The 18,725-nt window shown below is 41.2% G+C and overlaps 1 protein-coding gene across 1 annotated transcript in view; it reads left to right on the top strand.

Moving 5' to 3' along the window:
• LOC128693429 (slit homolog 1 protein) overlaps nucleotides 1-18,725 on the top strand; it is a 134,746-nt gene that overhangs the window by 56,104 nt on the left and 59,917 nt on the right. The window contains exons 10-11 of the mRNA XM_070097448.1: nucleotides 1,194-1,220; nucleotides 6,297-6,383. Of these exons, the coding sequence (XP_069953549.1) occupies nucleotides 1,194-1,220; nucleotides 6,297-6,383 (114 nt within the window). The remainder of the gene's footprint in view (nucleotides 1-1,193; nucleotides 1,221-6,296; nucleotides 6,384-18,725) is intronic.

Below are 18,725 nucleotides of genomic sequence, written 5' to 3'. Positions count from 1 at the left end.
ATTAGGGGGATAATGGCTCTTTCCTACCATGTTAGAGTGCCCTATACTAAGTCACCTGCCTAGCAGGTAGCTCTGGTAATATGAGAAAATAAGACCTATTTATCACTAGGTACCAAAACCCTGAGTTTAATGACTCTCATGGTGACTGACGCTCTGACGTATTAAGAGTCGTTAATTAATGCTCCCCTTTGTCAACCATTTATCAGTATTGCTCCGGGGCATCACCGGCGTTTAGGTCCGGCAGAGATTTTGATTGTGGGGGAAAAGGCATTCTTGGGTTTTAAGAACCAGAGAACAGACATGGTGATTCATGAGTCTTCGATCAACGAACAAGATTAATTCATTATTGCTCTCAGTACGAGAGAATATATGCATAACCTGTCAATTATAATATACTCTGACGTCTCTATCAAGACTCATTTAACTTTTATCGGTGGACTTCCCAGACTTGGAATCCACACTTTTGGAAGTGTATGTGATTTCGAGGACTTTGTCGACACAAGTGCTAATTGAGTAACTAACATTAGGATACCGTAAGTACTCATCATTAAGATGACTTGCGTGACATCACCACAAATCCAAAACACCGAAGTAGACAGAGGACTTGGTGGGCATGTAAGTCCACTTCTCCCCACTGTATTCATTAGGGTAGGTAGAGACTTAATTGAAGATCAGCAGTGTTGGTAACAGGGTTAGTGGAAATCGTATCCATTCACCGTGAAAGTATCATCATATCTGTCTATGTATCATTCTGTTTGTTCATTACCAGGAGCCAGGTGTCAACAAGGATGTTAAACTGGTAATTATATACCCAGGTGTAGGTCTGACAGCTACCTGCTGAAGAAGTGTTCAGCAAATACTTGACAAAGCTCGTGCCCCTCCTGTCGTGTGATTTGATTCAGCTGTGTGGTGCTATCTGTAGGGTTCCCTGCTGCTGTCTTCAGAACTCCATGATGCTATCTTCAGGGTTTCCTGCTGCTATCTTCAGGGCCCAGTGCTACTATTGTCATGGTTCCTTGACGCTACCTTCAGAGCCCAGTGGTTCTATCTTCAAGGTTACTTGCTGCTATCTTCAGAGTCCAGTGGTGCTATTTTCAGGGTTACTTGCTGTAATCTTCCTGGTTGTGGCAATCTTCTGCAGCCTTGGATATAAAGCAGGTAACCTGCCGACTTTCTCCACCAGTCTCAGTAAGACTCCGTAATGGCCACCTTACCTACAGGTAAGCCAATGCGTCTTTAAATGTGTCTACTGGTAAACCAGTTTGTCTTCAAGTCTATTGCAGTGTGTCTACTGGTAAGCCAGACTGTCATCAGGTGTGTTGCAGTGTTGCAGTGGATAAACACAAAACGAAAACACCTTTTTGGAAAAAAAGGTACATTTACAGAGGAATTAAATGAGAAGTAGGTCATCTAATGGAGCAAAAACATCTAACTCAAGAAAGACTGAAAAACGGATAAGAGAGCCCAAAAAAAACGTGAAACCAAGTTGAAAGACAGACGATAAAGAAGTTCTCGATGAGTTTATGGATTTGGAAGAGGCCTATGATAGGATGATAGGGAAGCAATGTGGCAGATGTTGCAAGTGTGTGGAATAGGTGGTAGGTTACTGAAAGCAGTGAAGAGTTTTTACGAGGATAGTGAGGCTCAGGTTTGGGTATATAAGAGAGAGAAGTCATCTTTCAGATATACACGAGTAATACATAGTAGAGAGAGAAGCTTACACCGACGTTTCGGTCCGACTTGGACCATATACAAAGTCACACTAACACTCACCTGTACGTAACTCAGGTTAGCTGGACACGAAGATGTACGTCGTATTTTTAATATTAATTTCCGCTGCGTTGACGCACAAGAAGATACAGAAGATATTCCGGTAATCAATGCGGAACAGGATGATGATAAATTATTGAAAATCACAGTCAATAGTAACTTGGTCCTCAGACTAAGTATATAGGTGGTAATCTAACAGTATCCAGTCCCCGACTAACAAATGAGATTTCTATTTACAAAGCGGATGATTGGTCATTAGCTACTAGTTACAGACTAATCATTCTTACCTTGAGTTTGGGAAAATTGATAGAAAAAACAACTGCGCCCACAGTTTGAGGTCTTATTGAAAGATATAATTTGATAAATAAAGTTTAGTCCAGTTTTACCAAGGGGTCTAAGTACTTGTACTGAGAATTTACTACCCTTTTCCACTAAGGTATTTGAGTCGGTTGACGATGATCAAGAATACGATATTGTATATATGGACTTCAGTAATGGTTTTGATAGAGGCTCTGCACAGGAAACCTGTGAAAAAATTCTAACATAACCCAACACTACTGGACTCTGAGAATGCCATTGATACCGTGTCCAGTCGCTGTGCCCCCGACCCAGACCAGTGCAGCTTCGTGCTTAAGAAATTTAAGAAACCCCTATCACGTTCTTTTAATATTCTGTGGTACAACCTCACTCCACAACGGTGACAGTAAACCAATGCTACCTGGAGTCTACCTGGAGGGCATTCCGGGGATCAACGCCCCCGCGGCCCGGTCCGCGACCAGGCCTCCCGGTGGATCAGGGCCTGATCAACCAGACTGTTACTGCTGGCCGCACGCAATTCAACGTACGAACCACAACCCAGCTATCCGGCACTGACTTTAGGTATCTGTCCAGCTCCCTCTGGAAGACAACCAGGGGTCTATTGGTAATTCCCCTTACGGCTAGTGGAAGGCTGTTGAACAGTCTTGGGCCCCGGACACTCATTGTGTTTTCTCTTAGTGTACCAGTGGCGCCCCTACTTTTCACTGGGGGTATGTTGCATCGCCTGCCAAGTGATTCCAGTATGCAGGTTAGGGACAAGTCCCTCCACAAATAACCCATACATTGGAGGAAGGAACTTAGACGACGTTCCGGCCCGACGATGGACCGTTAACTAGTCACACAGCACACGAAGGTAAGGGAGCCACCGTTTACCCTCGTGTGTTAGTGTGTGACCACTTACAGGACCAAGTCGGGCCGTAACGTCGTCATAAGTTTCTTTCTCCTATGTGCAGGTTATTTGTGTATTATTCCAGTCACATTATTGTACCTTTTATTTTTAAAAGCAATGGCAAAGAATTTAAGACCGATAGGTTATAAGAAGCAAGATTGCCAACCACTAGGATACCCACTAACTGTATAGGCCACCACAGCGAGGGTCTGGGTGGCTCCTGCCTCTCACTATGACTTGGTCTTAGATGCAATGACAACACAATAAAAATGTAGTAGAGACAGAGTTAGCAAAAGCCTTCGACAACTGCGATCATGGTGTAACAGCTCCTTAGGAATAACTGGGTAAAAGTGGGCTGATGGATATTTGTATAACACAAATAACAATAGTAAACAGAGTTAAGTTAGAGTCTTCCACAGTTCCACAAGGTACAGTACTCGCTCCTATCCTTTTCCGCATATTTATATCTGACATAGAGAATTAAACCAAAACACAATGTCTTTCTTTGCAGACGATACTAGAATTTTCATGAGTATCGTCCACTGAGGACACCGTAAATCCCTAAATGGATATATACCAAGTCTTCCAATGGGCTGAAGAAAACAATAAGATGTTCAATGGGGTCAAACTGAAGTTACTCCGTTATGGAAAACTCAAGGAAATTAAAGCTAGAACGGATTATAAAACAAATTCTAACTACGCATAGAGTGAAACACTGATGTGAAGTTCTCAGGAGTGATAATGTCAGAGGATCTCAACTTCAGAGACCACAACAGCGTTATCAACAGGGATGGATAATGAGAAGCTTAAAAACAAGGGACGCCACTTGCTCTCTCCAGGCTGGAATATTGCCTCTTTTAGGGCAGATGGAATTGCAGATCTAGAGAATGTATAGAGAACTTTCACCGCATGTATAATTTCAGTCATTACCTTAGTTACTAGAAAGGTCCGAAGTGCCGTGACCTGTACTCCCTGGAACACAGGCGAGAAAGATACCCCCCCAGAGGCATCCCAATGAAAAAAGGTCGTGAGTAGAATGAGAGACAACACAATATGTACAAGAGACCCAAGACTTCAACAGCCTCTGTCATACATAAGTGAGATTATGAGCAGACTCCTAGCAATCCTCAAGAGGGAACTGGACAGGTTCGTAAAGCAAGTTCTTAACTAGCTGGGCTGTGGTGCGTACGCTGGACTGTGTGCGGCCAGCAGTAACAGCCTGGTTGATCAGGCCCTGATCCACTGGGAGACCTGGTCTGGGACCAGGCCGCAGGGGCGTTGATCCCTGGAGAGTTCTCCAGGGAAACTCCAGGTAGATTTGGTACTGGAGAAGTTCCATCCTGTTGAGACATGGTTCACTGATAGGCAATAGACAGTTTGAAATTATAATGAGGATCCTTTACTGTCAGTGTTCCACAGAGGTCAGTGTTGCTCTCTGACTCCCTCAATAATAGTGACACACTCTTACAGTTATGACATTTTATTACAAGATGTTTTTCTCGCTATGGACTTTATCAATTCACACAGAGACAAATAAAAAATGAAGTTAAATATAAGCTGAGAAGAGCTCCATGAGCTAGAGAGTTCTTCATAGTCTGAAGAGAGAGTGTAAAGTTACCTCTGAGTGTGTAAGACCTCAGGTGGTGCTATGTCGATTTTAGGTAAAATCAACTGTACTAAAACCTTGAGGATGGTGAGATACCCTGAGTTTTGTAACGTGATGATGGTGGTGGTGGCTGAAACTTATTTTCAACACAGCTTGCTGCGTGAATCTGCTTCTCTGATAACTTATCTAGCTTCAGGGAACTCCATCAGGTGTTAATATGTATTGTGTATGCACTGATAGTGATGTCTCTCTGGCAAGCATATCTGTGTTCCTCAAGTCTAGTGTTTAAGTCCCATTAAGTTTCCCACGTAAGATCTATCACTCCCTCCCTCAAGCACCCAGGTGCTTTCCACTGTTTTTTTTTTATCACTAAATCCTTGATGCTACTGGAGGCCGTGTGTGCGCCTCTGACATTGGTTTTGACTTTTGATAATAGTTTGGGACGAATTCAAAACGTCATCTAAAGATTCATCTTCACATTGCGACTTCGTTATCAACAACTTGCTGGTCAGTGTCTCTGAGCAACACTGCCAGTGATACTGAGTACACTGAGAAACCTGGAAAATACTCCATGGAGAACACCTGACAATGAGAGATTTAATTAAAGATTCTGAACTGCAGAATGTCTTGAAGATTGTACACTCTCATTACCCTGAAAAAATAAAAAACGACACTTTCCTTGTGTTTTCTGAAGCGTGACACAGCGTTGCATGCGAAGAAGGATGGGAGTCGGAGCTCTCAAGAGCCAGAAGCGAAGTGCACTCTCGAAGTCGCTGATAAAACAGAAAGACGGACGGAGAAGCGTTGCGGGTGAACGTCACAAGAAATGCCTATTATTTGTCAGTGAAAAATATTGTCAATTTCCAGTGAAAGTGTTTGTATACGCTATTAAGAAAAGCATCATATACATCACTACCATAGGTGTATATGGCAGATACATGTGAGTTTAACTAAAAATTCTCGAAGAGGAGGGAGCAAGTGTCCTAAGCCAAGATGAGAGTCTCCGGGAAGGAAGAGAAGGAAGGACATAACAGGTCCACCGAGCTATAATGGGAGAGAAAAAGAAATGAACCGGATAAACGGAAAGGAGAAGCAAACTAGGCTACAACTCATAAAAATCGACTAGGTATCTAACATTTTAAGTCTATTTTTACTTTATAAGGGCCGGCTTAAATGCTGTATAAGGGCCGACTTAAATGCTGTATAAGGGCTGGCTTAAATGCTGTATAAGGGCCGGCTTATACGCTGTATAAGAGTTAAAATGCTACATAAGGGTCGGCTTAAATGCTTTTTCTAGACTGTTCAACTGGCTCCCAACATACCAGCAGACCTCTGGCTGTCTTCAAGATGTAGTTGGACAGGCACCTAAAGTAACTGACCAGCTGGGCTGTGGTTCGTAAGTCGGTTTGCGTGCGACCACCAGTAACACCCTGGTTCAGCAGGCCCTGATTCACTGCGAGGCTTAGTTATGGACAGGGCCGCGGGGGCGTTGACCCCCTGAACCCCCCCTCCAGGTATACACCAGGACATATTTTTTTAAGTGTGGCAACCCAAGGAAAAAGTAAAAAGCATAAGGGTGAACTGAACGTGGTAATATGTCCCCCGGTAATTATTGCTGTCGCAACATCTTAAAATCTAAAATATTCTACTTAGACGCAACAAGTTACTGCAGTAAGCTGTGCGATAACTCTTAAGTTCTTGTTGTTGTTGTAGTTACAGGAGTGGTGGTAGCTGTGTTGGTGACTACTGTCACATCGTTCGTCCCACATCCATCACCACTTCAGAACAGCCTCCACTATGGTAAGTCCTCTCTTAACATATCCTCTCAGTTTTGTTTCTTTTTGCTGTACAAAATAATTCTGTTTACCTGTAAAGAAACATTAGTAGGCAGAAAAGAAAACCACTAATGTTTGGCAATGCATTGCAGACGAACTAATCCCCATTGGTATCTATGTGGATTTATGATATAGGTTAGGTCAGACTTCTCTATCCATAAAATAAATAGAAGATAAATAGCGAGGCATAATTATGTCAGTTTTACTGGTGTGTCAGTGAAATTGATGTTTGGGATTATAATGGCCAGTCAGTCTCTTACCTCTGACATTACCCAGCTTGTGAAGGTATAACAGACCTCTCAGACCCCTCACAGGGTACTTTAAACTACCATTCCTCCTTATGAAAAGAAATTACGGTGCTCCGTGGCCTGGTGGCTAAAGTTCTCGCTTCACACGGTGAGGGGTCCGGATTCGATTCCCGGCGAAGGGGGTGGAAACATCAGACGTGTTTCGTTACACTGGTTGTCTATCTTCACCCATCAGTTTAAAATGAGTACCTGGGTGTTAGTGGCCTGGTGTGGGTCGCACCCTGGGACAAAACTGACCTAATTTGCGGGAAATGCTCAGCATAACAAGCGGCTTTCTATGTAGTAGTATGTCATTGATGTCAACTATGGTCTGTATAAGTTGTATCATGTACTTGTAGTAAATAAAGATATTATTATGATTATTATTATTATTATTATTATTATTATTAAAGACAAATCAGTAATAACACAAAACGATAATTATATATATTTAAAATAATCAAACATGACCTTTATCTATCAGAATCAATAATGAGAAACAAAACACATAATCTGGTGAGATCAGCTACTATATATATGACCCGAACAGATGGTACTCGGGTGTGCTGGTGCAGTGTTGCAGCTCCTGGGACTCACCAGGTGGATTACCCAGTGAAGCTTGTGAATGATGTAGGCGTTGGTAGGTGCGGCTCTGTAGAGCCCATCGTCAGTGACAGATGGTAGGCGAGGCTCTGTAGAGCCCACCTTCAGTGACAGATGGTAGGCGAGGCTCTGTAGAGCCCATCGTCAGTGACAGATGGTAGGCGAGGCTCTGTAGAGCCCACCTTCAGTGACAGATGGTAGGCGAGGCTCTGTAGAGCCCACCTTCAGTGACAGATGGTAGGCGAGGCTCTGTAGAGCCCACCGTCAGTGACAGATGGTAGGCGAGGCTCTGTAGAGCCCACTGTCAGTGACAGATGGTAGGCGCGGCCCTGTAGAGCCCACCGTCAGTGACAGATGGTAGGCGAGGCTCTGTAGAGCCCACCGTCAGTGACAGATGGTAGGCGAAGCTCTGTAGAGTCCACCGTCAGTGACAGATGTTAGGGGCGCAGAGCGCATACACCCACGGAGGTATTGGTGATTCACCATTAGTATATCGTGCCGAATAGGTAAAATTGGTCAATTAGCAAGAAATCATTTAAAATTAAGACCTTTCTAAAATTTTCTCTTATATGTTTAAAGATATATTTTTTTTCATTTATGTTAATGTAAAAATTAATAATTTTGTTCCTAAAAAACCTTCGAAAACTTACCTAACCTTATTATAACAAGCGTAATTTAATTTAGCTTAATCCAACTAAATATATTTTACATAAGTTTACAATAATTTCATAATAAACAAACACAAGTATATATTTTTTTTCGTTAGGTTCAGAATATTTTTTTCGAAATTATTGCAAACACAAATTTTCGCTTGCCTTATTCGGCAAGAAGAACGTTGCTATTTAAGCCAAGTTATACCCATTCGGGACGACAAATACGAAGGACAGGAACTGGCTGGTAGATGTTGCCAACAGACGTGAAAGTAATCTATAGATCCACACTTCACACTTCACACTTCACACTCACCCAGTTGACTATACACATAAATACGTAACACAACAATTACCTAATGGATCTTAAACTAGTCATAAGTTTGCCTGAGATACTAACCAGTATTATAATGGTACTTAGTGGAGTGGAGTGACTTTCATTAGTTTCTTTTTTCTTGAAATACCAGACGTATACTGTGAATTTCATATAACCTGTAGTTACCAGCGGTCGCAATATACACAACGAGAAGCAATTATTACTACAGAAAAAGCGTCCTTCCTCCAAAATTTCCATAAGTCAACTATAGTGATAATATAGCATTTATTGTGGTGGAGACGAAAAAAAAAACTAGAAAAGCTAGATACAGCGATTGATAAACAAGGGTTGAGGCTCGACCGTTCGTCACTGTAGGAGCTGCCAGAAATCACCGGCTCTTCAAAACGCAAGTTATACTTTTGTATCAATCAAATCACATATTACTCGGGTAGATAATTTCAAGTAGATCCTTCATGTGTTAGCTCAAATCACCGACTAGTATGTTTTAAATAAGTGACCCACTGATCAGATCAGATCGACTGGTCCGAACCCTCGACTGGTCCGAACCCTTGATGGTCCGAACCCTTGACTGGTTTCAAACCAATTCGTTGGACAATGAAGCAGACTGTAAACGGATGGGGTTGTAGGCGCCCTTATCAAACACAAACAATAAATATAAATCAGGAACGTACACAGTAAGCTGTCCAATATACAAGTACAGTTAGAAATAGAAATACAAATAGCTAGAGCTTCATTTAAGGAGGTTATTAATAGAGTATTCAAGAGGTTGCTAGTAGAATTACAGTAAATTAACCATTCAAATCATTATGAAGCTCTGTATAGTCTGCAGTCAATCAAACAAACGGGCTTCCACATGGATAAATTGTCATTTTTGTGGAAATTTGTGTCACGCCCCTTGTGCAGATATCCAAGAACTAGCTACAAGCAGTATTAAAACAGGGAAGTGTTTTTGGGTATGCCCAAATGAGGAAAATCTGTGGACTAAAATCACAAGGGTATTAAAAGAGGATAACATCAAAGCTGCTTTCATAGACAACCTGGAAGCTTTCTACAACAGATGGGAACATAAAAAGTCTGGGCTGAAGGGTACTGCCCTTGATACTGGCCATGTAGTCAGAAACTGTAAGGCTGGAGGTGATGTCCTGGTAGTCAGTAAATGTGGGGCTGATAGTGCTGTCCTGGGAGACAGTAATGGTGAAGCTGCAGGTGCTGTCCTGGGAGACAGTAATGGTGAAGCTGGAGGTGCTGTCCTGGGAGACAGTAATGGTGAAGCTGGAGGTGCTGTCCTGGGAGACAGTAATGGTGAAGCTGGAGGTGCTGTCCTGGGAGACAGTAATGGTGAAGCTGGAGATTTTGTCCAGGTAGTCAGGAATTATACGCAGGAAGGAATACATATAAATGACCTCATAGGGGACAGGAGCCGTAGTGGGGAAACAAGTGTAGTCAAAGATAAGATAAAACCAATATTGCAAACTAGAAATACCACAGGAAATAGCAAACAAGAGGACTCCACTAGCAATAGTGAGAAAATATTACCAAAAACAACTGGTGGGAGCTCCATTGTTGGTGCTAGGGAGGATAGGAATAAGACAGGGAAACATGCACCAACAGGGAATACAGTCACAGAAACCCAAGGCAAACGGAAACCAAGCCTGTGCACATACTATGCACTTGGTATCTGCAGACATGGGAAATCTGGAAAAACAGACGGGATGTGCAACTATGACCACCCTAGAAAATGCCATGCCCATATGACAACAGGAAAATGCAAACTCCCTTCCTGTAAGCTTTTTCACCCTGAAATGTGTACCTCTTCAGTACAGGAAAGACTGTGCTTTAACTTAAATTGCCAGGCACACCATCTAAAGGGTACAAAAAGATACAAAACATCCAGGCTGTGGAGAAATTTTCTCCAGGAGGGGGGTATCAGCCCCCTTCAGCCCTCTCAGCCCTGAGGGGCCACTCAGAAGGGGCGAGCGTCTTGTTTACTGCTAGAGTGAGTAATTGATCACAGATGCTATCCCACGTAGTCAAGTGACCTCTGCTCCTTGCAGCGGTGTTGCAACGTGTATTTTTATAAGAGACAGTACATCTCTTACTTAGCAGGACAATTAAGGAAAATCCTGCTCCCACTTTATTACCATAGTAAAGATAGTGTACATTGTTGTTTATGATTAAGACAGCAAGAAACAAACATTCTGCTTTGCTTCATCGAGGAGGTGACAAGGATGCAAGGTACTAGGTCAGCGTTTTTTTTTTGTGCTGGGGGCAGAGACGGCATGGAGAGCTGTGGCGTCTGGCAGACTATCTTTGACTCTACTACGAGTGACACTGACGCCAGGATAACCAACAAATAACACTGATCTGTGCGTTAGTGTGGACAAAGTGTCTCACAAAACACGATAAACATAGGAGAAGTGTGATCAGCTTCTCTTGTGATACATTGTGAACAATAAAGACAAATCTTGTGGAACATAGTGTACCAGTGTGCGTTTCCTAGACAATGGAAGACGTGGACATCCAAGGACACTTCAGCTTCTATCAAGTCACCGATATCTGTCGAAGGTGTTGAGAACACCATAGCTCACGTTACAAAGAGCAAGGTATGTTACGAATTTCTTGTAGATCGGGGGATTGCGCAATTCTTGAGTCACAAGGAGTTTGTAATCAACCTATAATCGGCAGTAAGGTGTGGACTTTTGAGTCCAAACAAGTAAGTATTTCGTCAGCCATCATCGAATGAAATATGCTGACATAACACCCCCTAGGGGTAATTTATACTTACAAATTGTATCTCTTGACAGCCCACTGTTGTGATGGTTTCGACAGCTTCTAGACCTCGTCTGCAGGGGCGGCTGTGCAGACGATTTGCTGTCATTTATCAGCTAAGTGTTCATTATACATATATGTATATAGTTATAATAAACACGGCAGGTAAGGCCAAAAATCTCAACAGAGTTTTGGTCGTGTTCGAACCGGATAAAGACCACACTGTGGTCCAAATATGTTGTACTACAGTGTACAAATAACCTATGAGCCAAGGTCCTTCGAAAAAAGCTGTAAAACTAGTGTTTTACAATATAAATCAGTATAAATGAGTCCCTCCAGACTCAATCACAGAGAATGGGCAGCCAAAAGAAAACGGGCGCTCACCCAGCGTTCACCCAACGAAAACGGGAGCTGGGTGACTCACCCAACAAGAAGACGGGGGATGGTATCCTGCACCCTCCATCAACTGCTCCAATCTTGAAATCGCTGATTAAGACAACACCCAAGTGATGTTGTTTGTCTGAGTGTATATATATACACAGTGTTTATAATGTTTATAGACAGAAATTAAGAGACAAGATTGTGTTAAAGTTTGTTTCTTATAGATCTACCTGTTATATTAAAGGAACTTATATATAAAGTGTAAGCTTTCAAATATATATTAACAGTGAAATTTATATATGTGTAAGTAATATTCACGTGTGATTACAGTTATACAGTGACATTTATAGTGTATAGTGAATGAAGTGTATAACATCGTTATTTACGATTAATCATCATGGTCAGGCTGACACTGCAAACTCTAAGCCATAAACACCAGACACATGTACCCTGTACCCTTTATGGTCATTGACCCTGAGGTTAAGCTTAGTGGGTCAGTAGTGTCTGACTCGATTATTGCTGACTTAAGCATAACAAAAACTCAGCTGGTTATAGCAGTACAGTGTTTTTTAAACACTCTAAGTGTTGTGCTAGAATTTTCAGTATACCATTAAAATGGCTTGTTTGAAAACTCAGTTTCAGTCTTTACAGACTAAGATTACACAATTAGAAAATCTAATTTCAGTCTGTCTAGGATTAACTCAAGATACAAACATAGATTTTGATGATCTTGAGGTCAAGTTTGAATTATTTACACAACGTATGAAAATAATTAATTCAGACTATACACATTATGAAAATAAATTTCTTGAATCAGATCCATCTGAGGATGAAATTAAAAATGTTTTGGATACTTTTAGTGATCAACAATTAAGGTGGACAGGAGTACAGGCTATCTGCCGCAAAACTCTGTCACAGAGACCTACTGTAACTAATGGTCAAACACCTGTTACACCTGTAACAACAAGTGTCCCATTACCAAGCTTACCTGCATTGTCATTACCTATTTTCCAAGGTCATAATTATGAAGAATTCATTAGTGGTTTTCAATCCATAGTAAATTCACGAACTGACATAGATGAGATTGCTAAGTTCAATTACCTTAAATGTCTTGTGAAGGGAGAACCCTATGAACTGATTAAGTCATTTCCGGTGGTTAAAGGTAATTATCAAATAGCCTTACGTGTCTTAGCAGACAATTACTTCGATGCTGACAAGGCTAGAGTTAGACATGCAGTCTTAATATCAAGCTTGAAGCCACCCAAACATTGTTTTTCAGACTTACAGGCATTTAGAATCACATTAGACAATAGTCTCAGATCTCTAGGTGCTAAATATGACCTAAGACAATGTGATTGGTTTATCAGTGGTATTGTACAAGATAAGTTGTCACCACAAACTATTGAACGATTAAATATTATGTTCAATAAACGCTATTTCACTTGTGAAGAAATTAGCAATGGTTTACAAACAATAGTTTCATGCATGCAAGCAACGAGACAAGATGAAAAATCCACAAATCCAGTGGATAATAAACCTTCAACTCAGTATAAAAAGAGTATACCTACTCCCACTAAACCACATAATGGGAAATCCCATATAGGCATTTATCAAGCTGTGAATATAATAGACAGTAAACAGACTGTCATACATAAACGTACTCCAAAATGTGTACTTTGTGATGGAACACATTGGGCACAGTATTGTAGTCAATACACATCAATGGAGGCACGTAAACAACGTGTTCATCAGCTGAAAAGGTGCATCAAGTGTTTAGGTGAACACAAGGGAGGAAAATGCTCACTGAAGAAGTGTTTTAAATGCAAGGGTATGCATCATACAGCATTATGCCCAAATACTTTTGCTGAACAGCAGAAGACTTCCACAGAATCAGGAAGTCAACAAGCAACAGCATTAAATGTGAGAGATAAGTTTAAAGCAACTGCTCTCCCGATAGCTCGAGTTGAGTTATCTAATAAATTACACAAAACCAATATGCTAACACTATTTGATCAAGGCTCACAAAGGTCCTTCATAAGAAGATCAGTGTTGCAGAAACTGAATAGACAACCCTATGCCAAAATACAGTTAGATATAGCTGGTTTTTTCCATAATTCTGGTAAACAGACATATGACCTAGCCAAAATCACTGTTGGTCTAGGAAACAGGAAAAAGACAGTAGAAGCTGTGGTAGTAGATGATTTGCCTAAGTCTGTGCAGATCCAGGGATTAAAAGAAACAGTTGCAGCACTGAAAGCAGCTAAGGTCAAGTTAGCCTGTCCTGACATACAGACGGACACAATTAGTCCAATTGATTTAATCATTGGAAGTGATTATTATCACTGTTTTGTGCAAAATATAGTAAGTAAACATGATGTTCACTTGCTGAAAACAGCAGGAGGCCACATGATATGTGGTCCCATTCCCTCTCAAAGTGGGAAAGAAGCTGATATTGATTCAGTGGAAAATGTACTAGTTACGAGAATAACCGCTGATCATGTACCACAGCAAAGAATATCATTACTGGAAGAAATGAATGAACCAGTTGATAAGTTGTGGGATTTAGATGCGATAGGTATTGATGTAAATAAACCAAGCCCACAAGAGTCTCAGACTTATAACCAATATTTGGACACTGTCAAATATAAAGATGGACAGTATTGGGTTAGGTTACCATGGAAATTAAATCCACAACATCTGCCTAGCAATTATCGCATGGCTTTCGGACAGATGAAAGCACAAATACATGAGCTCAGGGAGAATCCAGAGCTACTGACTGTCTATGATAATATCATACAAGAACAGTTGGACAATAAATTCATTGAGGAAATAGTCGAAGATAAGTTGAAGACAAACGCTCATTATCTCCCGCACCATGGAGTCAGAAAAGATTCTGATACCACTCCACTACGTGTTGTATATAATTGCAGCGCACGTGCAAATAAAGATGTAGCAAGTCTTAATGACTGTCTGATGACCGGACCCTCACTAACTGAGAAGCTTGGAGACGTGCTTATGAAATTTCGCACAAACCCATATGCCTACACGGCTGATATTTCCAAGGCTTTCTTAAGAGTAGGACTACAAGAAATAGATAGAGATTATACTCGATTCTTGTGGCCTGAAAATCCACATGATCCTCAAAGTCCTGTGAAAACTTATCGTTTCAAATCAGTATTATTTGGTGCAACATCCTCTCCATTCTTACTAGAAGCTACTCTAAATACACATTTGAAGAAATCTGAAAGTCCCTTCAAAGAAGTCTTAAAGAAAAGTTTCTATGTGGACAATCTTCAAGGTACTGTGAATAAAGAGGAGGATTTGAAATCCTTATACAGAGAAGCTAACAAGGAGATGAAAGAAGCAAATATGCCTCTAAGGATGTGGAATACAAATTCAAAGCAATTAAGGGAACTTATCAAAGAAGATTTCCCTGAAACTGAAATTCCTGATTGCAACAATATGCTGGGACTTAATTGGAACACACAGGAAGATACTTTGAGTCTCAAAAGGATAAACAATAAATCATGCAGTACACTCACTAAACGTAGTTTACTGTCAGAGGTATCACAATGTTTTGATCCTCTAGGACTCGTCTCACCAATTACCATAAAGGGTAAAATGCTTATGCAAGATGCATGGAAACTCAAAATTGGATGGGATGAGAACTTGCCTCTAGAAATGAGTCAAGCATGGGATGAAATATCCAAGGAGTTTAAACAACTTCATCAAATTAAATTTCCCACACAAATAGGTCAAGAGGGAAACAAGTACACATTACATGTGTTCTGTGATGCGTCAACCAGAGGTTATGGCGCTGTAGCTTACATGAGTAATGCTGAAGGAAGTACACTAATTACTTCAAAGGCCAGGGTAGCACCCTTGAAGGTCAGAACAGTACCACAATTGGACAGCACTCTATGTAGGTACAAAATTAGCTGTCTATCTCAACAAAGTACTTGATCATCTCACTATCTGGAGTGATAATGAGGCAGTTCTCCAGTGGTTAAGAAATAATAAGAGTAAGTTGGTCTATGTACAGAACAGAGTAGCAGAAATAAAAGAGATGCAGAGAGATTATCTCTTTCTCCACGTCTCTACCCAAGAGAATCCAGCTGACATGTTGTCACGTGGTGTCCCACTCAAGAAATTTGTGGATAATAAATTATGGCTCCACGGACCGAACTGGCTCTCTGATGAAAATAACTGGCCTCAGCAAAAAGCTCACATTATGCCAGAAGAAACAGTCTGCTTGAACACAGCAGAAATAAGTTGTGTAAATACTGCAGACACAACAGAAATAGTCATTGATGGATCTAAATACTCATCTTTGGGTAAACTCTTAAGAGTTACAGCTCTTGTCTTTGAATTCATTAAAAGAATAAAACCTGATTATGAATGTCTTGAACCCATTAAATACTGGGTGAAACTAATACAGAAAGATGTTTTCTCTACAGAACATAAATTTCTAGAAACACAAGATAAATCCCCAAAGAAACCTGCCATGATTAATTCTTTAGGACTTTATCTCGACTCAGAAAAGATTATAAGATGTCGAGGAAGAATTCATAATTCTTCACTACCTAAAGAAGCCATACATCCAATATTGATCCCCAAGAATCATTGGCTGACAAAACTGATTGTGCAAAACGCCCACAGTAACGTGTTACATGGTGGGGTAGCTGACACACTTTGTCATATACGACAATCCTACTGGATACCTCAAGGTCGACAAAGTGTGAAAAAACAAATAAAGGAATGCATTACTTGTCACTACGATATGCGAGTATGTCAGTATCCAGGTCCACCTCCATATCCCTCTGAAAGAGTTTGTCATGTCACTCCATTTGAGGTGACAGGTGTAGATTACACTGCACCAATAATTTTAACCAAAACAGTTGACAAAGTTCCCATCAAGGTGTACATCTGTTTGTTCACTTGTGCTACAACTAGAGCAGTACATCTAGAAGTAGCCACTGACATGTCTGCTGAAACCTTTATCAAATTATTCAGAAGGTTTGCAGCCAGAAGGGCATGTCCCAGACTGATGATTTCAGATAATGCAACGAACTTTGTTGCTGGTGCTGCTTATATAAGCAAGATCTTTGATCAACCAGAAGTACAACAGATGCTGAATCAACGCAGATGTCGTTGGAGATACATTCCTCCTAAATCTCCATGGCACGGCGGATTTTATGAAAGAATGATCGGCATTGTAAAGCGTTGTTTAAGGAAGACTCTTCATCGACTTAGAAGAATTCCGTACAGTTGTGACTGAAATAGAAAATAGAGTCAACAACAGACCTCTAACTTATGTTACCGATGATCTGGACAATTTAGAAGTGTTAAGTCCATCTCATTTACTCCATGGCAGAAGGCTCGAACCTATTCCTCCCATGAATGATAAAGAAATCATAGAGGATCCTACTTATTTCGAACCTGAGCAACTCAGACGTAAATTCAAACACCTTAATAAAGTGATTGAACGTTGGGAGAAAATTTGGCGAGAAGACTATCTCACCTCATTGAGAGAACACTTCTATGGAGCTGGTGTTCCTGAAAATCATAAGTCCTTAAGACCGGGTGACAGTGATTATCGACAATGATGGTCCGAGGTCCCAATGGCCACTTGGAAAAATTGTGACCATATATCCTGATGCAAATGGAATCATCAGGACAGTTGATGTTTTGAGCAAAGGTGTAGTGAATAAGCGGACAATAAATAAACTAGTGCCGTTAGAATTACACAGTGTTGAAAACAAAATTAGTGATTCTCCAGAAACCACACAGACTAAAGCTGTTCAGAAAAGACAAGCAGCAGTGGTGGCGAGTGAGAAAATCAAATTAATGTTAAGTGATGAATAGTTCACCTGCAGCGAACCTCCGCCGCCCCCCAGTGTGGAGAAATTTTCTCCAGGAGGGGGGTATCAGCCCCCTTCAGCCCTCTCAGCCCTGAGGGGCCACTCAGAAGGGGCGAGCGTCTTGTTTACTGCTAGAGTGAGTAATTGATCACAGATGCTATCCCACGTAGTCAAGTGACCTCTGCTCCTTGCAGCGGTGTTGCAACGTGTATTTTTATAAGAGACAGTACATCTCTTACTTAGCAGGACAATTAAGGAAAATCCTGCTCCCACTTTATTACCATAGTAAAGATAGTGTACATTGTTGTTTATGATTAAGACAGCAAGAAACAAACATTCTGCTTTGCTTCATCGAGGAGGTGACAAGGATGCAAGGTACTAGGTCAGTGTTTTTTTTTGTGCTGGGGGCAGAGACGGCATGGAGAGCTGTGGCGTCTGGCAGACTATCTTTGACTCTACTACGAGTGACACTGACGCCAGGATAACCAACAAATAACACTGATCTGTGCGTTAGTGTGGACAAAGTGTCTCACAAAACACGATAAACATAGGAGAAGTGTGATCAGCTTCTCTTGTAATACATTGTGAACAATAAAGACAAATCTTGTGGAACATAGTGTACCAGTGTGCGTTTCCTAGACAATGGAAGACGTGGACATCCAAGGACACTTCAGCTTCTATCAAGTCACCGATATCTGTCGAAGGTGTTGAGAACACCATAGCTCACGTTACAAAGAGCAAGGTATGTTACGAATTTCTTGTAGATCGGGGGATTGCGCAATTCTTGAGTCACAAGGAGTTTGTAATCAACCTATAATCGGCAGTAAGGTGTGGACTTTTGAGTCCAAACAAGTAAGTATTTCGTCAGCCATCATCGAATGAAATATGCTGACATAACACCCCCTAGGGGTAATTTATACTTACAAATTGTATCTCTTGACAGCCCACTGTTGTGATGGTTTCGACAGCTTCTAGACCTCGTCTGCAGGGGCGGCTGTGCAGACGATTTGCTGTCATTTATCAGCTAATTGTTCATTATATATAGTTATAATAAACACGGCAGGTAAGGCCAAAAATCTCAACACAGGCCATGGGAAAACCTGGGTAGCCACAGCCACTCAAGAGGGAGAGGTTTTTTAGTGCCAGAAAGGAAAAAAAACTGGCAGGAAATGGCAGAAATCGTACACCAAATCCAGTCATTCCTGGAGTGGAACCACAGTCGATGGCCTCCACTCCAAACCAACAGATACAGATACTAATGCCGGAAAAAAATCCCCCCCCAGTACCAACAATACCACCAGTCCGATGACATTCTTCTTTGCAAATATACAGGGTCTAAAGCCAGCAACAAACAACAAAATACCTTTCATCCGTGGACTGCTTGCAGAGGCAAAGGCAATGTTCGCGGCTTTCACTGAG

Source organism: Cherax quadricarinatus, chromosome 57 (assembly GCF_038502225.1).
Source record: "Cherax quadricarinatus isolate ZL_2023a chromosome 57, ASM3850222v1, whole genome shotgun sequence".
NCBI classification, from domain to species: Eukaryota; Metazoa; Arthropoda; class Malacostraca; order Decapoda; family Parastacidae; genus Cherax; species Cherax quadricarinatus.
The sequence above is the reverse complement of the archived record's forward strand: the minus strand, read 5'-3'. Positions and strand labels throughout refer to the sequence as shown.